Below are 23,256 nucleotides of genomic sequence, written 5' to 3' on the forward strand. Positions count from 1 at the left end.
TAGCTGGGACTACAGGTGTGTGCCACCACGCCCAGCTAATTTTTGTATTTTTAATAGAGACGGGGTTTCACCACGTTGGCCAGGCTGGTCTTGAACTCCTGACCCCAGGTGATCTGCCTGCCTCGGCCTCTCAAAGTGCTAGAATTACAGACGTGAGCCGCTGTGCCCAGCCAAACTGGATTTTTTTGAATCCAGTGTGATGTTTGGGAGGGTCTTAGTTTAAAATAAAGTAGAATAGCTGGTCTATTATACTGTGTGAACGGCACAAGATTTCCTTGGGCTACAGTTACTTAAATTTTACTGTAACAGGTTTCACTTGGCAACATATGCAGATGGACTGATGCTGCTTTGTTGAACTGTAGGTTCCTGGGTCCCACCCCTGACCTACTGAGTCACAATCTGTGAGGAGCAGAACCCCAGCACGAGTGCATTTTTTTTAAGTCTCCTGGTGATTCTGATATGCACAAGGGTTCAAAATCAGTTTTTCAGGGCATGAGACTTCTGAGACCTTCGTTTATAAGTAGATAGAATGAGTCTATCACTTCTAGTGAAAAAGGAGCCACTTCTGAAAGTGAAGGAACAAAAATTTACTAACAACCAGTTTGCTGTATTATATTGGTGAATATAAAAAGGTATTTTCAAAAATAAAATTATGGGCCAGGTGCAGTGGCTCACGCCTGTAATCCCAGCATGACTTTGGGAGGCCGAGCAGGCAGATCACTTGAGGTCAGGAGTTTGAGACCAGCCTGGCCAACATGGTGAAACCCCGTCTCTACTAAAAATACAAAAATTAGCTGGGCGTGGTGACGCACGCCTGTAATCCCAGCTACTCCAGAGGCTGAGGCAGGAAAATCGCTTGAACCTGCAGGGTGGAGGTTGCAGTGAGCCCAGATCGTGTCATTGCACTTCATCCTGGGCGACAGGAGCAACACTCCATCTCTAAAATAAAATAAGATTCTGATAATAAAATGTTAAAAGTGAATAATCCAGAACAGGTGGTAGCCTAGACAGTTTGCCTCGTCAACAGATGCAAGCCAGGAGTATATGGAGCAAACTGGGTTGGATGGCTACCCAAATTGTAAAGAAGCAAGAAATCTATAAAATTTAAATGTTTCCCCTGGACTCTGCTCAGTGATTCCAAAGATGTTCACTGGATTTGCCTAACAACCATATTTACATTGCAATGTTTATTAGATAAAGCTTTGTGGAAGTCTTAACTATTGACAATAATTTAAGCTTGGCAGGTTTTGACTGTCTTCCTTTCAGCAAGACCTCTTTTAGGCTTCTGTAGCTATAGTGTTACACTCAGAAATGACAGTTCTTGGCTCACAGCTCTAAACATCTGGTGAGAATGGTCTTCTCTGAAATAATTCTATTTGTAATCATCTTGTTGGAGGCGTGATTGAGGGGGAGATAGGGTTTGGAGACTGAAGAGGGTAGAATAGGGGACTTTGGCACAAAGTTTCCTTGACTGTTAGGAGCCACTGGCTAAGAGGTGGAGATGGTGAAAATACCTCCCTATCACTCTTCACTTCAGATAGAAATTACCATGGGAAATATTAAAGGCAACAGGGATCGTAGATTTCTTTTGAACCAGAAAAACAGCTGCAAACAGATAATTGATACGTTGTTATTCTTGAACTTGTCTTTGGTGCCAACCATGCGTGGCACAAAATCACTAGGATCCATCCCTGCCCAAAGGAATGAATATATCTGTCCTCAGTGCAGAAATCCATCTACCTCTAATTTATTTATTTACTTATTTTTATTCTTATTTCTTTTTGAGACGGGGTTTCGCTGTATCGCCCGGGCTGGAGTGCAGTGGTGCGATCTTGGCTCACTACAACCTCCACCTCCCAGGTTCAAGAGATTCTCATACCTCAGCCTCCCTAGTAGCTGGGACTACAGGCACGCACGACCACGCCCAGCTGATTTTTTGTATTTTTAGTAGAGATGGGGTTTCGCCACATTGGCCAGGCTGGTCTCAAACTCCTGACCTCAAGTGATCCGCCTGCCTCGGCGTCCCAAAGTGCAGGTGTGATCACCACACCCGGCCTACCTCTAATTTATTAACTGCAAGACTTCAGTATAAAACAAGGTATTTTTCCCTTAGGAATGAGGCCACTCCTGCTCAGCATCCCCTATCATTGTGCTACCCACAGAGGGCTTTGAGTTAACTCCCACACTCCTGTTGAGCCCAGGAGGAAGTGCTAATGACCGCTGGCCAGAGCAGTTAACACCTTCCTTATCTTCCTCTGCAGTTCTTATTCAATCTTAAATACATCATCGTCCAACTCTCTCACATTTGGGGATGGAGTATTGGAGAGGCGGCCTTATGAGGACCAGGGGCTCGGGGAGACGACTCCTCTTACTATCATCTGCCAGCCCATGCAGGTAAGGCTGATTGTTAGGGTCACACCCCCAACTCTAACCAGGATTCACTGAGAACCTATTTATTAAGTATGAGGCCTTGCCCTTGCTGTCTCCAAAGCTTCCATGATCTCTTGGGAAGAAAGTACACCAAATTATAAAAGATATACAAAAATTCAAGGCTAGGAAGAGTCAGATGAGCAGTACTGACAGTTACTTCCAGCATTTGAACCTAGGTTCATAAGGAACATTGTTCCACAGAGATAGGAGGAGAGTTTATCTCTAAAGTAGGAATAATGCCCATAGTTGTATCTGTTTTGTAGGTTGTTACAAAGATTAAAGAAAATAGTAAAATTAGGCTCTTAGCACCATAACTGGCATATAATGAGTGCTCAGTATGTGTTAACTTTTTCAAGGAAGGTTGGAGATGGAAGGAGGCAGGGAGTCGTTGTTGAACAGTACAAATAGAGGCAAGCTGAAAGTTCAAGCATGTTGAGGATCAAGAGAGTAACCATTGTGGCTGGAACCCAGGATTTAAATTAAGGAACAATAGGAAAAGAGATGGGAAGGATCATGCCACCATTCCACATATTAACCATGTCAGGGCAACTAGAAGCAAATGTGAAGTGCTGGCCCGCGCTAAGGAAACTGGGAAAGCTGACTGCATCAGAAAGACGGAATGTAGAAACATCTGTAAGTTTCCATCCAGCAGTTATAGAAGCCAAAGTCATTTGGACAAGCCTTTGACTAGATTTGCCTATGTCATCACGCAGAGGTAGCAGTTGTCTCATTTTGGGGATCACCAACATATATATAGTCAGACAGCAGAGGCTACATAGTGATTAGAATAGGAAAACAGGGTCTCATTACTGGAGCAGACCATGAGGACCATGTGGTCTGTCCACACACTTTAGAGAAGAGGTAGACACATTTGTGATCACAGAAGTCCTCACTCCCTAAAGAAGTTGATGAATTGCCCCTTTTGGGGGGGAAGGTGTCCCACTAGATGGCTCTCTCTACATGAATGGCTAGTTTTACCTCTGAGCTGTAACTTAAAGTGGACATCATATTTTAGTAATGGCCAAATGCTACTCCTACAAAGAGCAGCCAGAGCAACAATAATGCCCTTTTCATAACCCTTCCTATTTTATAAAGCACATGCAGTTTATCTTATTTCAGCCTCCAAATAACTTATGAGGGCTGTAGGACGAGTCTTACTGTCCTCACCAAGTCATACCTTGGCAGAACTTTGGTAGTAGAGCTCTGCTCACCTGGCACCTGGCTCCAAGACATGTCCACTTTGCCATGTGTGTCTTCACTAATAGCCTTTCTTTCTCTGCAGCCGCTGAGGGTCAACAGCCAGCCCGGCCCCCAGAAACGATGCCTTTTTGTATGTCGGCATGGTGAGAGGATGGATGTTGTGTTTGGGAAGTACTGGCTGTCCCAGTGCTTCGATGCCAAAGGTGAGTTGTTGGTGGGCCTGCTCAGCACTGCCATACCCATAGTGGCCTCTAGGGGGCACAGTCAAGCTACAGTTATCTAGATGGAGTCATTTATAGTTTTGCATACTATAGAAGATGTCTGTCATGTGTAAGCCCCTCCTGATTGTCTTGAGCTTTAGAGAAGAAGTAAGTGTTCTTGTCCCCATTCTATAAACTGGGATACCACGGACCAAAGAAGACAGATGTCTTGCCCCAGGTCATATGGCAAAGTCAGCAGCAGAAACGTGCCCTGATCCTATGGCCAGAGTTCCTGCCATTAAATCTCCCTGGCTTGCTCGGTTCCATTTTCATTTGAGTAGCATTTGAAGATACAGAGGCTTGCTTAACCAGGGAATCTCACCTGCTTTAAAGTGCCTGGTTATTACCTTCACTGAGAAACTACCTCATGTCACTTTTGTCAGTAGAATGGAAAAGTGGATTCCAAGTCACTTTATGAAACAAAATGTCAGCCTTGATATTTTCCATCAGCTCCAGAGAGCTCTGTGTGATCTCTTTGGCCAAGAAGGAATGGGGGTGGAGAGTGTCAGGATCAGTAAGGGAGTCCCAAGTAAACAAGAAATGTATGTATCCTCTGTCTAACCTTTTTATTTTTCAGGCCGCTACATACGCACCAACCTGAACATGCCTCATAGTTTACCTCAGCGGAGTGGTGGTTTCCGAGATTACGAGAAAGATGCTCCCATCACTGTGTTTGGATGCATGCAAGCAAGACTAGTGGGTAAGTATCCTGGAGTGACTACTCCAGGCATTTCTTGCCTCCTCCTTCAAAACACTGGTACCATGGCTATGCAAGACACTTCCTGTGGGTTTCTATAACTTTCCTACAAGTTTCCTCAATTCAAAAGGAACTTACTACACAACCATTAAGTTTAGGACACTGTGCTCAGCCCTGGGTTGGTTGACCAAAGTGAATGAGGTGTGGTCCTTATTGAGGAGCACGTGATCCAGTAATGGCTTGGGTTACTGTGCTCACTGTTGGATGTAGCAGACAGGTCAGCTTCTAGTTCAAGACAGCAGGATCTGCCAAACATGGCTGTGGAAGAGGACAAGAGTGAAGAAGATGGACCCTGGACTTGCTGAATTTATAAAGGCCAACTGATCCTTTGAAGATGCCTAGCTCTTTGCAAGCCCATTCCATTACTGCCACGGGGAGATAGTATTTTCTGTTCAGTCACTTAGCAGATATTTAGTGCTCACTTACTTTGTGCAAGGTATTGGACTAGGGGAACCCAAGTGTGAGTCAGGGAAACAAACTTATGTGTGGATAAATATCATACAATATGATATACATAGAGCTATGCACTAATGTGTATGTATTGATTGCATGCATCCAGACATAGTGATATACATAGAGCTATGCATGGTCACAGAATATTATGGGAACACAAAAAGACATCTAAGAGTGAAGAGGTGAGCTGAGAGCTGAAGTAGAAGTTAGCCGGGCAAAGAAGGAATAGGAGTGAGGAAATGGCATTCTCAGTGGGAGGGACCACATAAAGAGTCTTAGGCTTGAGAAACAGCCTCAGGAATGCAGGGGAAACAAAGTGTCTTGTGTCTGGAGTATAAATTGTGAGGCAAGGCAGAGATGAGGCTAGCAAGATGGATAAAGGCAAGTTCATGGAAGACCTTGGCCACCATATTAAGGTGTTTGGATTTAATCCAGTAGACAAAATAACTGGATTCCAGGCCAGGCGTGATGGCTCTCACCTATAATCTAGCACTTTGAGAGGCTGAGGCAAGAGGATTGCTTGAGACCTGGAGTTCGAGGCTGCACTGAGGTATGATCACACCCCTGCACTCCAGCCTGACAGAGCAAAACCCTATCTCTAAAAATTAAATTAAGAATAATAATAAATTTTTTAAAGAAGTGGATTTTATGAGGATAGCATTAAAGTATGAGGTGTTGGGATTTATCTCTGGTATCTAAAAATATGACATGTTGAGATTTTGGTTAGCACAGAATAAAATAAAACAAGACCTAATATTCATAAAATAAATCCTCTTTCACAAACTTGAAGCCAAAGTATTGTCCTGTTTCTAAATATCTCCTAGCTAAAGTCTTTACCACTTGTTAGCACCAGAGGGAAGGGAAAGAAAAGACAAGAAGGGGCCGGGTGTGGTGGCTCACGCCTGTAATCCCAGCACTTTGGGAGGCTGAGGTAGGCGGATCACAAGGTCAAGAGATCGAGACCATTCTGGCCAATATGTTGAAACCCCATCTCTACTAAAAGTACAAAAATTAGCTGGGCGTGGTGGTGCGTGCCTGTACTCCCAGCTACTCGGGAGGCTGAGGCAGGAGAATGGCTTGAACCCGGGAGGCAGAAATTGCAGTGAGCCGAGATCACACCACTGCACTCCAGCCCGGCGACAGAGCGAGACTCCATCTCAAAAAAAAAAAAAAGACAAGACAACAAGGGCTCTGTCGCTTGCTCTCATAGGAACACCGATGAGGGGTTTTGTTAGAAACTAACAAAGGCTGAAACTACTGGCTCTATGTGAGCCCCAGTTAGGAAAGGGGTTTACAGGAGCTTACTGCTTGGCCCCCTCTCACACTGCAGGTCAAGGTGAGACTGAGTAAATCCATCAGACTGATTTTTTTGTGGTTTTCTTTGCAGGTGAAGCCTTATTAGAGAGCAATACCATTATCGATCATGTCTATTGCTCCCCGTCCCTTCGCTGCGTTCAGACTGCACACAATATCTTGAAAGGTAAGACTTGCAGGTTGACAAAAACAAGTAGTCCATCCCTCTGTTTCTAGGCAGCCCCACACATAAATTATCTTAGAGCCATGGGACATTTGCCAGTTGAAAGCTTTGAATCTGGAATGAAGCAAGGATTCTTTCAGAAGGCGATCTTTGCACAAGTCACAAAAACATACTCTGGGCCGGGCGCGGTGGCTCACGCCTGTAATCCCAGCACTTTGGGAGGCTGAGGCAGGCAGATCACCTGAGGTCAGGAGTTCGAGACCAGCCTCAACATGGAGAAACCCCATCTCTAGTAAAAATACAAAATTAGCCGGGCGTAGTGGTGCATGCCTGTAATCTCAGCTGCTCGGGAGGCTGAGGCAGGAGAATTGCTTGAACCAGGGAGGCGGAGGTTGCGGTGAGCCGAGTTGCGCCATTGCACTCCAGCCTGGGCAACAAGAGTGAAACTCCATCTCAAAAAAAAAAAAAAAATACTCTGGCAGCCTAAGCAAAATAAAAGGAAGTATACTAATGTTTTCCTTGAGAATTTAAAGTGCTCTTGGATGAATCCTAGGCTTGCAAAATGTTTAGAACTTACAGAGTGTGATCCTTTCTTTACACTTAATAGTCAAATAACTTTCCTGTTTTGATCTGTTGTTTGCCTCCTGTTTACAGCAGCAAGGGTGCTCTTAGGAGCCTCAAATCTTAATCATCATTTTTTTCTTTACTTAGTTAGAAAGACTTTAAAAGCACCATTGCTACCAAGATACTCAACTTTCACCCTAAAATCTGTGGAAGCGTGAGTTACAGGTATCTCCATTCTCATTTCATGGGAAGGAAAACTAAAAGCAACAGGATTAGACTGTTTACTTCTACCAAAGAAATGAATGAGCCAGAAATAAGCAAGCCAACAAAGAATTTGACACTGCATCTGAGTCTTCTATCCTTTAACCTTAAGTAAACCTCTTCACTACCAGAAGGGATTTATGTATTAAATTTGCACAGAACAACTGGACTACATGCAATATAAAGATAACTAAGCAGGGACTATTTCTAGGAAGCCAGTTCCACTACAGTAAAACAGAGGACTTCTACACTGCTACTAGTAAATGTTCAGCATTAGATTTTCTGATAGAGAAAATGAATAATTTACATGATATTCAAATACGATGTTGGATACTCAGAGACTATCTGAAGTTTCTTGGTAAGGCCATCATGGAATTTGCTTTAGAAAGAGGAATTATGGGGGCCAGGTGCAGTGGCTCACGCCTGTAATCCCAGCACTTTGGGAGGCTGAGGCGGGCAGTTCACGAGGTCAGGAGATCGAGACCATCCTGGCTCACACGGTGAAACCCCATCTCTACTAAAAATACAAAAAAAAAAAAAAAAAAAAGAGCTGGGCATGGTGGCAGGCGCCTGTAATCCTAGCTACTTGGGAGGCTGAGGCAGGAGAATTGCTTGAACCCAGGAGGCGGAGGTTGCAGTGAGCCGAGACTGTACCACTGCACTTCAGCCTAGGTGACAGAGCAAGACTCCATATCAAAAATAATAATAATAATAAAGAAAGAAAGAGGAATTATGGTAGTCACAGAATTGAATAAATTTTCTTTTTTTGAGATAGAATCTCGCTCTGTCACCAAGGCTGGAGTGCAGCTGCACAATCTTGGCTCACTACAACTTTCGCCTCCTGGGTTCAAGTGATTCTCCTGCCTCAGCCTCCTGAGTGCTGGGACCACAAGTGCACGCCTCCACACCCTGTTAATGTTTGTATTTTTGGTAGAGATGGGGTTTTACCATGTTGGCCAGGCTGTTCTCAACTCTTGGACTCAAGTAATCTGCCCTCCTCAGCCTCCCAAAGTGTTGGGATTACAGGCGTGAGCTACCGCACCCAGCCTCGAATAAATTATATGGATAATGAGCTGTGGCTTTTTTCCTGAAGTCAGATATGACTTAAAGCCAGCATACATCCTGGGGGCATGGCAGGAGTATTAAACTCATGTATTAGTAATGCACAAAAATTAAAAACCTTGTCCAAATCCACATGCTTCCATTTCTGTTTAGCTATATATAGCAGCCAGTAGGAAAGAGAATAGCTGATTTATCAGAAGTTTTATAACAACTTGGCCTGAGAATACACAGGCACCTCCTTCATCTTCACTGTATTTTACCCCTAAGGTTTACAACAAGAAAATCACTTGAAGATCCGTGTAGAGCCCGGCTTATTTGAGTGGACAAAATGGGTTGCTGGGAGCACATTACCTGCATGGATACCTCCATCAGAGTTAGCTGCAGCCAACCTGAGTGTTGATACAACCTACAGGTAAGCCTCGGAAACTGTTGCTTACTGAGGCCAGTGTGGAAGTCCTTTCTGCACTAGCACTAGGCCAGGTTCATGAAGGAGCCAGGGCTGGACATCACCTCCAGGCAGTTGTCCATAGTGGTGGGAAACGAGCTATGATTTTAGAAATCAAAACTGGAGAAAAGCCAGCATTTTTTTCATATTTGGCATTAGTGTGGATTAGATTCTCCAGACTCACCCCCGTGTTGGATTTTTCTGACTTGTGTACTGTTTCAGTGTAATAAAACCATTTTGCATTCCAGCAATAAGCACGAGCTAATGATGATGCAGTTGAGAAGATTGGAGCGATAAGGGAGATGATGATGTCTTGTCTTACAGTTTCTACGTTTAATTTTTCAAAGCATTTTTAAATCTCTGTATTATCTTTGTTTATTATTGCTATATCCCCAGAATGTAGGTAAACCATTTTTATGTATGAGAGAGTTCAAATAACTTGCCTAAAGGTATTTATACATTTAGTGACCACACATAACAATAATAATAATAAACTTTATTCATCATTTTCCACATGTCCAGCACCATGCAATCTGCTGTACAGTCATCTCATTCCTGTTCCTTTCCTTCTTCCATTAGACCCGACTGTGCTGGGATTTTAAAAAGTGTTTGTTGATTGCTTACAGGTGAATAATCTGCATGTACGCAATTAAGAATTAATAATAGGGCTGGGCACGGTGGCTCACGCCTATAATCCCAGCACTCTGGGAGGCCGAGGCAGGTGGATCGTGAGGTCAGGAGATCAAGACCAGCCTGGCCAACATGGTGAAACCCCGTCTCTACTAAAAATACAAAAATTAGCTGGGCGTGGTGGCACACGCCTGTAGTCCCAGCTACTAAGGAGGCTGAGGCAGGAGAATCGCTTAAACCCAGGAGGCAGAGGTTGCAGTGAGCCGAGATCACGCCACTGCACTCCAGCCTGGTGACAGAGTGAGACTCTGTCTCAAAAAAAAAAAAAAAAAAAAGAATTAATAATAATATAGTTACCTTAACTATCAAAAGTCTACTCAGGTATTTGTAAAAATCTCTTTGAGAAGGAACAGATAGTCACAACCATTATAATGGGGAATTAAGTTCATATTTCTTAAGGCAGAGTTTGTAACAAGTGGTCAATATAAGCAGAACTTTCTTATGTGATATCTGTTGACCTTTCATTTCAAATACCTACCCAAACCACATTAAAGCAATGTGCATTTCTGGCTAAGGTAATAGAGAATATTTTCTTTTTCCATACTCATTTTTTCTGCTCAGCAGATAAGACCTCAGATAACCCCATTAACTAGTAATGTGCTGCTGCTGCTTGTCTTAAAGGAATTAGCATTCCTCAAAAATAAAATTAGATCAATCAACAGGATCCCCTATGAATACACTTCACATTTTGTTCTATCCCCTCTCTGGCCACTGTTTTTCTGTTCTTTGCAGGGAATTAGCAATAAATTGTTGTCCCCATGCAACAGCCAGCATCCCTTTGGCCTGGAAAGAGGGGGAGTTGCCACCAACATTGGTTAAGTGACTTTCATCATTTACCACCAGCCCCACCCAGACCAATTTGGGTCAACTATGTCTTTTATATTTCCTCTAGATGTGTTTTGCCATTGCCTCCCAAGTGGCCTTACAAAGGTCTCCAGAATCATCCTACCTGAGCCTGTCAGTGTACACTCAGATACACACCCCACCAGCAGTGTGAGCAGAAGGATGAATGCCAGGAGCCTGGGGATCAGGACACAGTCCTTATTCCAGATTGCCTTTTCCTCTCCAGCAAATCAGAATTCAATTCAACCATTTTCTGTTTGGCGAGGGAGTTGGGGTAGGAGATGAAGCCTCTAATTTGAAAAATCAGTTGAGAAAGCCAACATTGAAGCATGTGAAAGGGACAGCCCCGGAGTTTAATTCCCTATGAAATTAATGATGCCAAATGGACAAGCCTTTGGAAGCAAGGAAGTGGTGCCCAGATGATTGAAGACACGTGGTGACAGGCAGAAGGGGAAGCCCTGAGAGCCGGGGTAGTGTGAATCAGGCAGGCTCTGCTGAAAGAGCCCTCTCACCTTGCAACAGGGGTAGGAAGAGAACAGGAGGGAGGTGGGACTGAAAGCCGAGTTAGGGAAGCTAACCAGGCTGGTGACTAATATTGAAGCATCATCCACAGGCAGCAACACCAGCCCAGGGCCTGGGGGGTTGAAAACAACCCCAGCCTTGAGGAGCTGGGCCAGAGGAGCAAGTCAGAAAAAACAAAATCCACACCAGCTGGGTGGGGCTTCAGAACAGAGCCCTGACTCAGAGGACAGGGGACTGGGGGAGGGTATGGATCTAGAGTGTTGGAGGGGAAACAAATCAAACTTTGGCATGAGGCTCAAAGCAGAGGCCTGTGCTTACAACCTGGACCACAGCAAGGTGGGGAGCAGAGAGTATATGGGGGAGGATCCAGTTTCGGGGATGCCACCTGACTTCCAGAGCACCGTATTCCAGGTTGAGTGGGTGGGGGGGAAGGCCACCTGACTCTGAGGACAGTACAGGGCCTGCAGGTGTGGCTAGCAGCATGACGCGACCTGCTGACAAGAGTGAGGAAGCTTTGACTCAGGCCAAGCCCATCAGGACTCCAGACACTGGAGTCCTTCACAGGCTCCACTTTAATTAAGGTGCTGGGAGAAGCCATAGGCAAGAACTGATCAGGACGAACCAGATCCCAGCACATATCCCGCTCTTCACCTACATAAAGCTCACACATTACATGGTCTTACCCTTGAAATGACTCCCTGGGCCATACAAAGTGGCCTTTTGTCACTGTGGGGAGGGGTTGGGCCTGGGAGATGAGGTGACATAAATGGTGATGGAACTGGGTGAGAGGTGGGGATGGGGACAGAAAAAGAGGAAAAAGAGCTTGCTCCAGAACAATGAGGTACAGCCCCAACAAGTGGTGATTCAGGTCTCTACCTATCCCCCAGGGTGTTGTGAGACTCAGAAGGCTGTTTCCTAGGAGAAACAGGCATGCTGAGAGAATGCAGGATATGGGCAAGTTTCCTTCAAGTGGAACGGCATCTTCCTCTCTGGACAGTAAGCCGGTGTGCACAGAAGGCCAGGCTTAGCAAGGGCACTGTCAGAAGCTGTGTGTAGAGGATAGGCTCACAGGCCAGACTCCAGACTCAGATTCAAATCCAGATTCTAAGAGTTGCTAACGGTGTTAGCATAGGGAAGTCAGCTGCAGCCTTTCTGAGCTTCTGTTTTGTCATCCATAAACAGCATTTATGAAAGCATTGCTGGGAGGATTAGACCGAAGGAATGCAAGCAGGACACTCGTACAGAGCCTGACACATATGGGAACCTCAGTAAATATTTTCAGTGCTAATAGTAGTGGTAATAGTATATTCTGATCAAGAGGCCATGTGAATTCATTTTGAGAACTTACCACACCTCCACCAGGCACTAAACACCCAGCAGTGAAAGACAAAATATGAAAATTGACAAAATAAGAAAATTGAAATGACATAGTTGTACCCAGAAAACAAGATAAACATCTTGTGGACCAGAAACAACATAGAAACTCTACATAGTTAAGCGGGGGTGGAGGCAGGCAGAGGCAGGCCCCAAGGGCATTGGCGACTGGGTTTGAAGACATGCAGGGGCACCAGGACAGGAAGCCTAGCTTTGATCATCCTCTTCCATGCTGTGTTAGTTCGTTTTCACGCTGCTGACAAAGACATACCTGGCACTGGGCAATTTACAAAAGAAAGAGGTTTAACTGGACTTATAGTTACATGTGACTGGGGAAGCCTCACAATCATGGCAGAAGGCAAGGAGAAGCAAGTCACGTCTTAACATGGATTGCAGCAGGCAAAGAGAGAGCTTGTGCAGGGAACTCCCCTTTTTAAAACGGTCAGATTGGCCGGGTGCAGTGGCTCACGCCTGTAATCCCAGCACTTTGGGAGGCGGAGGTGGGCGGATCATCTGAAGTCAGGAGTTCAAGACCAGCCTGGCCAACATGGTGAAACCCTGTCTGTACTAAAAAAAAATACAAAATTAGCTGGGCGTGGTGGCGCATGCCTCTAATCCCAGCTACTTGGGAGGCTGAGGCAGGAGAATTGCTTGAACTCAGGAGGCGGAGGTTGCAGTGAGTCGAGATCGAGCCATTGCACTCCGGCCTGGGCAACAAGAGTGAAACTCAATCTCAAAAATAAAACAACAACAACAACAAAAAAACAAATAACAATAAATAAATAAAAATTAAAAAAATAAAACCATCAGATCTTGTGAGACTTATTCACTATCACGAGAACAGCACAGGAAAGACCTGCCCCCATGATTCAATTATCTCCCACCAAGTCCCTCCCGCAACATGTGGAAATTCAAGATGAGACTTGGGTGGGGGACACAGCCAGGCCCCCAGGCCGGTGAGGGACACACAGTATCACATGCCTTTGTAGATTGTATAGTAATTATCATTTACATCAATAACCTCTTCACCCCAACCACAGGCAGAGAACTTTTCCAACACAGAAATTGAGTGGTCTTCATCTTTATGCTTTGCACTTCTCCTTGTGCCAAGTGTATGGTCTGTGTTCAAAATAAGAGAGAATTAAAGGAAAAGACTGGTGAAATTTGATAAACTCGCAAAGAATCAGATGGACCTAATATCTGCTTTTAAAACCTATCCTTGCAGCTCTTGAAGAGAGGTCTGGGAAATCCCTGCTGATCTAAATAGGTTGAGGGTTCCATCTCTGCTTTGTTTTGTATTAGCTATGTGACTAGGACCATCCATCAGTGGCTTATTTGTTATCCCGAGAGTGAAACATGCACTGAATGTCTCATTTTTCACCTGGTCGCTGTGACGCCATACACATAGCTGTTATTTCTGTACATTTCCACTCCATGTTCATATAGTAAAAATGCCGTTCCCTATACCTTTCTCGTTTCTAGGGAAATGGATAAACAAACAGATCTATGGGATCTTTAGAAAGGCCTTGAAATAACAGTTTAGAGTGATATCTTCCTTTGTCTCAAGATCAAAATGTTTTCATTTCCTTTGTTCATTTTTCTATTACAGACCTCACATTCCAGTCAGCAAATTAGTTGTTTCAGAATCCTATGATACCTATATCAGTAGAAGTTTCCAAGTAACAAAAGAAATAATAAGTGAATGTAAAAGTAAAGGTAAGTGGTATTATTCTGAACTCCATCTTTACATACGTGATTATTTCTCTGTAATGGTTAATAGGTTATTCAAGATGTTTCAACTTGCTTTGGCTAACCAAAGAAATGTATTTCCAGATTTTCTTCCAGAAACTTTTACATTAAATTTGTAATATTCTCTGAGTTCCTAAAATGGTAGATATTCCAGGGTTTTATACCAGACTTAGTTACTATTCTTAATAACTTAAATTCTGCGTTATAGCTATTCTTCTTGCACCCTGTGAAAGAGATTCCCTCTTAAAATTTCCAAAAGCTCTAGCATGCCACTGTTTTGCCTATAATTGATGCAGCGGCATGCACACCTACACACAGCACACCTACACAAACACATATACCCTCCCTGCTATCACCAACCAAGAGCAGTGTTCTATAAGGCTCAAGTGTGTTTGCTATTGAATTTTCTAAACACTGAGCTCAAATATTTAATATGTAAGACTGTTCACTATCAATTTTTTAGTGAAAAAGGCATATTGCAAAAAAAGTATGGACATTCCCTTCATCTCTTTTTTTAAGTTAAAATACTTATATTCAAACAGTGGACAGCCATGAGCAACAGTATTATGAATGATTCCCACCTTCCAGTTTTCATTGATTAGCCACTCACTACCATAAAGGTACACAACATGTTCTATCAACCAGGAAGTCTCAAGTGCTCATAGTTCTACAGTGGGAACACTTAAAACTATATTAGAAGGAGTTGCACAGACAGCCCTATGGACACACAACAGTCCTGTATCTTGATTGTCATGGTGTTGCACAAAGCTACACATATGATAGAATTGCATGAACTGTATCGTCACATACGCATAAACGACTTCTTGCACACCTGCTAAAATCTGAATGAGCTGTGTGTATTGTACCAGCGTCCATTTCCTGGGTTTGATACTGTACCATAGTTATGTAAGATGTTACCATTGGAGGGGGATGGGATGAAGGGTTCATGGGACCTTGTCGGTATGTATGTATACGTATGTAACCCTCCCATAAATCCATAATTATTATTATTATTTTTGAGACAGGGTCTTGCTCCTGTCACTCAGGCTGGAGTGCAGTGATGCAATTATGGCTCACTATAGCCTCAATCTCCTGGGCTCAAGTGATCCTCCCACATCAGCCTCCCAAGTAGCTGGGACTGCAGGCACAGCCCACCACACCCAGCTAATTTTTTAAAAATTTTCTATAGGGACAGGGTCTCACTATGTTGCTCAGGCTGGTCTCAAACTCCTGAACTCAAGTGGTCCTCCCTCCTCGTTCTCTCAAAATTACTGGGATTACAGGGATGAGCCACCACACCCGGCCCCATAAATCTGTAACTATTTTAAGATAAAATGTTTTCTTTAAAAAAATTAAGCTGCCTTATCAATAACAAAGCACTTTCAAAATATTGCTTAGGCAAATTGTCTTCTTGAGTGTGTTTGCTCCCCTGCAGAGCATTTAGTTAGCTCCCAGTATTTGCAAAGTTTCCATGTCTTTATAGAAACAGTCTTCCCATACCTTGCCATTTTCCCCCAGGAAATAACATCCTGATTGTGGCCCACGCATCTTCCCTTGAAGCGTGTACCTGCCAACTTCAGGGCCTGTCACCTCAGAACTCCAAGGACTTTGTACAAATGGTCCGAAAGGTAATTCATTCTTGAACTTCGGGGTCCGTGATGGCTAGTAGTTTGAAGTCAGTACAGTGACTGGCTGATTACCAAGTTCTTTGAAGCATGTGTTTATGCTGAGCTGGGAATATTCATTTATTGCTTCACTCAACCAAGATGTATTGAGTGATACTCTGTGCAGGGCACTTTATTAAGCCTTGTGTTAGAAAAACAATGTATTAGAGCTAGTTCTAGCTTCTAAGAGCTAAAATGTAGGAAGCAGCTAGGAATTATAAGCAAATTGTCTGGATTTCCCTGAGGGACTTTCTCTGAATTTCCCTGAGGGAACTTGGGTTGGATCAATAGAGGTCAGTCCAAAAGACAGCATCTGAAAGCTTAACTCAAACACAGGTCCTTGAAGGTAGGCCGAGGCATGCAGCAGTTTCAAATGAGGAGGCTAAAAGGCAAAGCCAGGAACAAGACAGCAAGACAGAAAACCCATGAGGCTGACCCACACATCTGGAGTCTTCCTTTCTGTGCCTGTGGGAGAGGTTTTCTGGTCAGCTGCCTCCCACACACTTCCCTTCAGGCGAATTACATACTTCCTTTCTCTGCCGCCAGAGAACCTGGTGCAAACTCAATTGCAATCTTTTTTCACATTTTTGAAAAGTTTATTTATGCATCTGTCCTCATTTGTAAGTGCTGGAAGACAGAGAATTTTGTCTTGTTTGTAAATGCAGCTCTGGACACAGACAAAAATAAGTTTTAAAATTGCTGTGACAACTGAAGTGAGGGAGAGCACAGCTTCAGCTTTGAATGTTGCAGAGACTCGTAAGGAGAAAAAAAACGGGTGAAACAAATTTTTTCAAATTGAAAAATATTTTCCATTGGGTCCAAGTATAATTTCAGAAATGTTTGAGCTGCCTTTTTATTTTCTTTCTTTTTTTTTTTTTTTTTTTTTGAGACAGAGCCTTGCTCTGTCACCCAGGCTAGAGCACAGTGGCGTAATCTCGGCTCACTTTAACCTCTGCCTCCTGGATTCAAGCGATTCTCCTGATTCAGCCTCCCACGTAGCTGGGATTACAGGCACATGTCACCACGCCCAGCTAATTTTTTGTATTTTTAGTATAGATGAGGTTTGCCATGTTGGCCATGCTGGTCTCGAACTCTTGACCTCAAGTGATCCGCCTGCCTCGGCCTCCCAAAGTACTGGGATTACAGGCGTGAGCCACTGTGCCCGGCCTTGAGCTGCCTTTTTAAGCTGACTTGCAATTGGGAATTAACTCCTGGCATTGTAGCCTTATGTATTTTGGTCCTCTTTTTCTGCCACCCAATTAAGCAGCAATCTGTGAACAATGACTTAATTACTCTAGGGGAGGTCACCATTTAATGGATCCTTCCGATGAATCCTCTTGCAATGTAAATACTCTTCTAAGCTACCAGTTTTATCCATTTTATTTTATTTATCGATTTTTGAAGGGAATGCATTTCTACAAAGCCACTATCCATTTCTGACTGCAATTCTCTAGGGCCACATGAATATCTTTGTATTTAGGTAAAAGTTAAAGCATTAAACCTATCTCCTAATATCCCCTTTCTTTACGACTCTTACTTCAGATCCCATATCTGGGATTTTGTTCCTGTGAAGAATTAGGAGAAACTGGAATATGGCAGCTGACAGATCCACCAATCCTTCCTCTTACCCATGGACCAACTGGGGGCTTCAACTGGAGAGAGACCTTGCTTCAAGAATAAACCACACCAGTGAACGAGAAGGAAAGGCCTTTTGGAGTGTGTCTTTTTGTGTGTTTAAAAACAGTGGGAAAATCCACACCACATTCTAAGTGGACAGCTCAGAATAATTTAGCATATTTCCTTTCACACTTAAAGTTCTTAAGATGAGACTGTGTAAATGAGAGAAAGACTTGATTCAGAGGAAAAAAAATGTGTTCTCTCTGGACTCTTGCCTAGCTCACAAGGCTTTGGAGAATTGTCTTCCTAAATCGGGGCACCTGCTACAGAAGAGGATGTTTCGTTCCCTCCGGGTATGCACAGCTAAGGGGCCTCATTTCTCCCAGAGGGAGCTGCTGGCCCGCTCTAAGGGGTGCAAGAGGAAGGAGTGTGCCCAGACCAGCTGGGGGAGCATTGAAAGGACAGCTTGGGGATGGAATTTTTTTTTTTTTTTTGGATCTCCATTTTCCAGTTAGGTAGAGCCAAGCTGAGGAATCCTTTTAAGATTATTAGAAAACATGCCCTGAAGAGAGTTGTTCTTAGGTTACACATGAAATCCTACCGTCACTAGCCCCCATACACCAGTGTTGCTGGCTGAAGACACCCGCTTAAGGATGCTAACATTTACCCTGGTACTGCCACATTTTCTCTAGAGCAGCTGGCCCTTCTTGCTACAGCCCTATCCCCCCCTTGCTTCTGTGAAATGGGGAGACAAAGCACTTTTGCTCTCCAAAGCACTTTTGGATACTCAGGAGGAAAGATAAGATACATGTTTGAAGTATTCAATCATAGGAGCAAAGAACTTGCAAAATATGAAGTGACTTGGAATTAACCATGTTGTAGCCTAACGTGCTACTGCATTTCTAAATCATCAATATTTGCTTGTCTTTGCCCCTAGACTCTAGACTATGTTAACTAGTTAAGGATCTTACATTTTGAAAGGATGTATGTTAGATATATTATTTGCAGCAAGAAGTTCATTCTGTGCAATATGGACATGTTTGCAAACCATACCAAGGGTCAGGTTGTTGTACACTTACAGTACGTGTCAACCATAATGGAACATCCACAAATGCATCAATTATACCAGGGATGTATAGTAAGTCAGGGAACTAATATAAATGATGACAGTCATGGCTGCACTGCTACTTGTGCTGTCGTTTTGTTTGTTTTTCTATGATAATTTAAAATACATAGGTAGGGCTACTGAGGAAATTTGGAGAGCCACATTCTGTGGTTTCTCATTATACTTACTTCCTGCATTTAGAGGGAGTTTATTTAAAAGAAAAATAAATGACAATCAAACCAAATCATCAGTTATCAATGTCTGTTCAATTGTGTGACTATCTGACTGTTGATGGCCACAGATGATGGTCTCCTATGGTATAGTTCACTCTGTAGAAGATGTATGCAAAGTGAAATGCCAGCCCTTTAAAGAGACATTAGTTAGTGTAAAATGAATCTTTACATGTTGCAGTAACATTGACTATGTTTCAAAACTCAGATGCATAAAACGTAAGGTATATAAAAATAGATCTATGCTTGCATTTGAAACTACAACTTGATAACCCCTAGAAAGAAGAGGACATGAAAGGATGCTGGCTATATATGTTCATCAGCAAAAGGATTATAGTTGTTTTGTTTTGTTTTTAGAGACAGGGTCTCACTATAATGCTTAGACTGGTCTTGAACTCCTGGGCTCAAGCGGTCCTCCTGCCTCTGTCTCCCAAAGTGCTAGGATTACAGGTGTGAGCCACCACACCTGGCCCATAGTTGTATTTTTTTTAGGTCACTTAGAAAAATATGTCATGTATTTTACATTTTGAGAAACAAATCATGGTTTCTTCTAGCGTTGTGCAAACACTGACCCAGCTTCTGGGTATGGAAATAACCCTGTGATGATATGTTAATATGAAATGTTGGGAGGGAATATTCCCAATAAAGGTCTTAAAAGAAAAGTCACATGACAACTAATGGAATGGCTCTACCATTCATCCTTCTGGTATTTGTAATGAAGTGAATCCACTGTTTAATCAGATCCATAATCTTTACCAGATTCACCACAAATTTTCATGGGCGTTGAGTGCTCAGAATAATGCTTGAACGCCTCACCTTGAAACTGTAGCAGTGTGTTCTGGGCAGCATCTGTAATGTATGAAATAGAGTCTGGAATAGGTTATCCACTCCATCTTCTAGGTTATCTTAGTCGTATGATGAACTGATAAATCTGTCTGACTGGGCTACAATCCATTGTTCTTAGTCCAATATGGACACTGCCTTAGGCAATGGTCTATATAAGCAAAAGGAGATAGAGATCTGAAATAATTTTCCAAATAATTCAGGTGGAAAACAAGAAAGAGTGTATTTCTCTGCTTTCATTTCAATTTCATTATTTCAAATTGCTTGTCAAAATGGCCCAAAAGATCTGAATTCACATTAAGTTCCCCTTGCACACTTACCTATTTAAAAAACTAAACTTGCACTGCAACTGAGAAATTATTTGTAAATCATGTGGCATCTATGTATAATAAAAGAAACAGACAACTATATTGCTCAATTTCATATACATCCAAAAAGTATAGGCTAATATATATAACCTGAAGTTGCAGCTGGTTCTTTTTGATCTGAAGCTGATGCTTATTAGAACAAATGATGTATGGGGAGAGGAGAAGGAAGGGCAAGGAAGGAATTGACAGATAAGAAGCAAATGGTTTCTTGTACAGAGGAATTTTGTTTTAATGTAGAAAGTTATTTGAAATAAACTAGGTGAAATGAAATTAACTAAAGGTTTTAATCTGGGATTGAAAGCCTGAAACCATTTCCTGCTTCTACAAGTGTGCCACATCAATCCGGTAATGCCCCAGTGTTATTCACAGATAGAACTTTGTTTCCTGTGATTTTAAAATACCGCGTCTGTTCCTCCATGGACCAGAGTAATTGGCACATTTTAATGCATAAGCTGGGGGTTTCATTTTCCCAGGCTCTCTTCACCATCACTGCATTGGTAGCTAGGAGCTTATTGCTTCACCCCAGTATGGAGTTCAGATTACAGTGTTTTCCATTACATTTAGATTCATAGAATCTGAATGGCTGATTAAATGGCCATCTGATGGCTGAAAGAGGGGGGTATTTTTCACTCTGTAGTGAAAGGCTTGGAGGAGTTTCTACTTTTTATTTTAATTATACTTTAACCAAAGAATTATTTTAAAGTAACCTTATATTTAAAAGATGATTTTGCAAAAAATAAAAAATAAAAAATATGCCTTCTGGAGTGATGTCTGTTTGGTAAATCATTGTTGATAATTTCCTTGTTAGTGGTATTGGGAATGCATATAGATTGTCTTGTCATTGTGCTTAACATTACCATAAGTGTATCTTTTCCACTCAACTAGCTGTATTCGTATTAAAATGAAGTCTCTTATTTCAATTACCTAGTGTTGTTGGGAACTAATTGAACAGCTACAGTAAGAGAAGTTCCTATCTCATTGCCTTTGTGGAAAGGCTTCCCTATGTGGTAAAAGAAAGGCATTCCTCCGTAACCTAGGCACTCTGCAAGTCCAGTGTTTAATTTCAAAGCAGTGATGAATTGCTCTTTTGAAATTACTCTAAGTAATCCATGTGTTAGAATACAGATGAACCTCCGTTTGATTTCACAGGCTTCAGCACAGGCAACTGTTACTGAGTCTGCACGAACTTAGATAATGAGGTGCAGGGTTATTTGCATTTAAATTGCAATCCGGCACACGTGTGAGAAAAGAAGAGGCGCTAGTCTAAAAGGCTGCATTGCGGGGAGAGATGAGAAAGGCGGAGGAGGGTGGGGTAAAGAGCGATTTAACATCTATTTAGGTTAATGTTCACTTTACAAAGGTGATGGGGGATATTTTGTTAGGTGATAGCAGATGCTTTTCATTTTTAAACATAGGATTAAAATTGGATTTGCTTCTCTTTAATACTTCAACATATTGAATTTCCCTAGGAAAGTGACTAGCTATAATGAAAATTCAAGCGAAAAGGGAAAAAGATTGTAAATGCAGATGAAATAACTTCATTTTTAAGTACAAATAATAGTAGGATTGGTGTATGTAGGTTTAAAATTATAGTGATGACTAGTCGAACTTAATATACAGTCCGTTCTTACAAATACTTTACACTTAGCTGCCATTACACAACAAATTGGAATTTTCCAGCTGTTCAACTATCATGGACTCTGTACAGGATAGATGTGTATAATGGGAAGTATGTACTGCTTCTTTCTTTGATTGCCACTCAAGATGGAAACACCATGCCAAGACATTTTGGTTATACACAGATCATTCTAAACCTGTTATTTTGGAGAGGTGTATTGGTTTCTTTCTCATTTATAAGGCTATTGTATTTTTTTTTGTATGTGATTCAGGCGTATTTATTTGAAGAATATTTGTAATTATAGGAAAACCACACCTACCTGTATTGCCAAATTCTTTGTAAACTCTCCGTGGCACTTGTGCTTTCCTGGCTGAGAGCTCTCCCCTGTTGATACAGCTATGGCACCATTGTAATTACAGATGCACCTTTCAGGAGCATCTCCATTAAATGGTTCATAGATGATTTAATAAAAAGAAACTTCTTAGTTGATCCAGAGCAATGTCATTTTAAATTCTGAGTGGTCTCTTCCTATCATGTTTTCAGATGTTACTTTGTTCATTATTATTTCATAAATGTGCATTCAGAGTGTGATTCTGTTTTCAAAAGGCCAGAGGGCGCTTTCTGCTGATGGAAGGGGAGGATGCTCCAGCAGCACTGTGTGTCTCTGGACCCTTCTGACCAGGCATCAAGCCTCCATGCCATTCAGACTGGGGAGTTCAACACCCACTCTGTGTGAAAATAGCAAGCTTCAAAATGCTTCCCCTGCCCTATGTGCAAACTAGGAGACAAAAAATATCTTTCCTTCTACCTATCCTAGGTTCATGGCTGAGGCCTCTATAACAAAAGATAGATTAACAAAAGAAAAAGCATACAAGTTTTTCATGTCTTGGGGCCAAGGGAAAGCTTTCCCTCTGCCCTCTAAAGGTTCACTGAAAATGACTGACAAGAGGCAGAATAATAGAAAAAGCATAAATAAATTTATCAACTACGTGAGCTTGTAGCGTATCACAGAGTGAGTGCCCAATCTCCCAAGGGGTACAGATGCTTATAGACCCTACATCTTAGGGGAAAGAGAATGGAGAAGTGTGGGTGATTTTAGGCAGATAGTAAATGATTTTTAAAGAAATTCAATGGACTTGAAGAACATACGATGGTCTGGGACAAAGTCGGTCAGGCCTACAGAGTGGACAGTCATTTGGGACAAAAGTCTGTCCAGGTTTGTTGTCAGACTTTAGTCTTCCTTCCTGTGATGTGAGTTCGGTCAATGGAAACTCCGAGAAGGGACCAGAAGTAATTGTTTCCTTCTTTGGTAGGTATGAGAATAACCTCATCCTGTGCTTTCGGACAGGTACAGGACTGAGAGGGGATAGAGGAAGGAAAAGCAATTGTTCTCCTTGGTGGGTCTGTCCAGTCTTTATGTAGATAGGGGAAAGGTTTCTTTTAGCATCTGTTGATCTCTAAGGGCCTTTAATTCAAAATACTCAGCTGGGTGTGGTGGCTCACACCTGTAATCCCAGTACTCTTGGAGATCAGAGCCGGAGAATTGCTTGAGCCTAGGGGTTCGAGACCAGCCTAGGCAACATAGCAAGACCCTGTCACTACAAAAAAATACAAAAGTGCACACCCAGGTGTGGTGGTGTGCACTTGTGGTCCCAGCTGGTCAGGAGGCTGAGGTGGGAGGATCGCTTGAGCCCAGAATGTCTAGCTGACAGTGAGCCATGACA

General features: G+C 42.6%; 1 protein-coding gene across 2 annotated transcripts in view; it reads left to right on the top strand.

Annotated features, from left to right (window-relative positions):
* Positions 1-22,025, top strand: part of UBASH3B (ubiquitin associated and SH3 domain containing B) — a 158,412-nt gene extending 136,387 nt beyond the window's left edge. For both annotated transcript variants that reach the window (XM_004052303.5, XM_031016288.3), the window contains exons 7-14: positions 2,262-2,394; positions 3,713-3,833; positions 4,468-4,590; positions 6,488-6,580; positions 8,732-8,876; positions 13,948-14,054; positions 15,606-15,715; positions 17,294-22,025. In XM_004052303.5, the coding sequence (XP_004052351.3) occupies positions 2,262-2,394; positions 3,713-3,833; positions 4,468-4,590; positions 6,488-6,580; positions 8,732-8,876; positions 13,948-14,054; positions 15,606-15,715; positions 17,294-17,431 (970 nt within the window). In that variant the 3' untranslated portion in view covers positions 17,432-22,025. The remainder of the gene's footprint in view (positions 1-2,261; positions 2,395-3,712; positions 3,834-4,467; positions 4,591-6,487; positions 6,581-8,731; positions 8,877-13,947; positions 14,055-15,605; positions 15,716-17,293) is intronic.
* Positions 22,026-23,256: the final 1,231 nt, after the last annotated feature.

The sequence above is a fragment of the Gorilla gorilla genome, chromosome 9 (genome assembly GCF_029281585.2).
Source record: "Gorilla gorilla gorilla isolate KB3781 chromosome 9, NHGRI_mGorGor1-v2.1_pri, whole genome shotgun sequence".
NCBI lineage: Eukaryota > Metazoa > Chordata > Mammalia > Primates > Hominidae > Gorilla > Gorilla gorilla.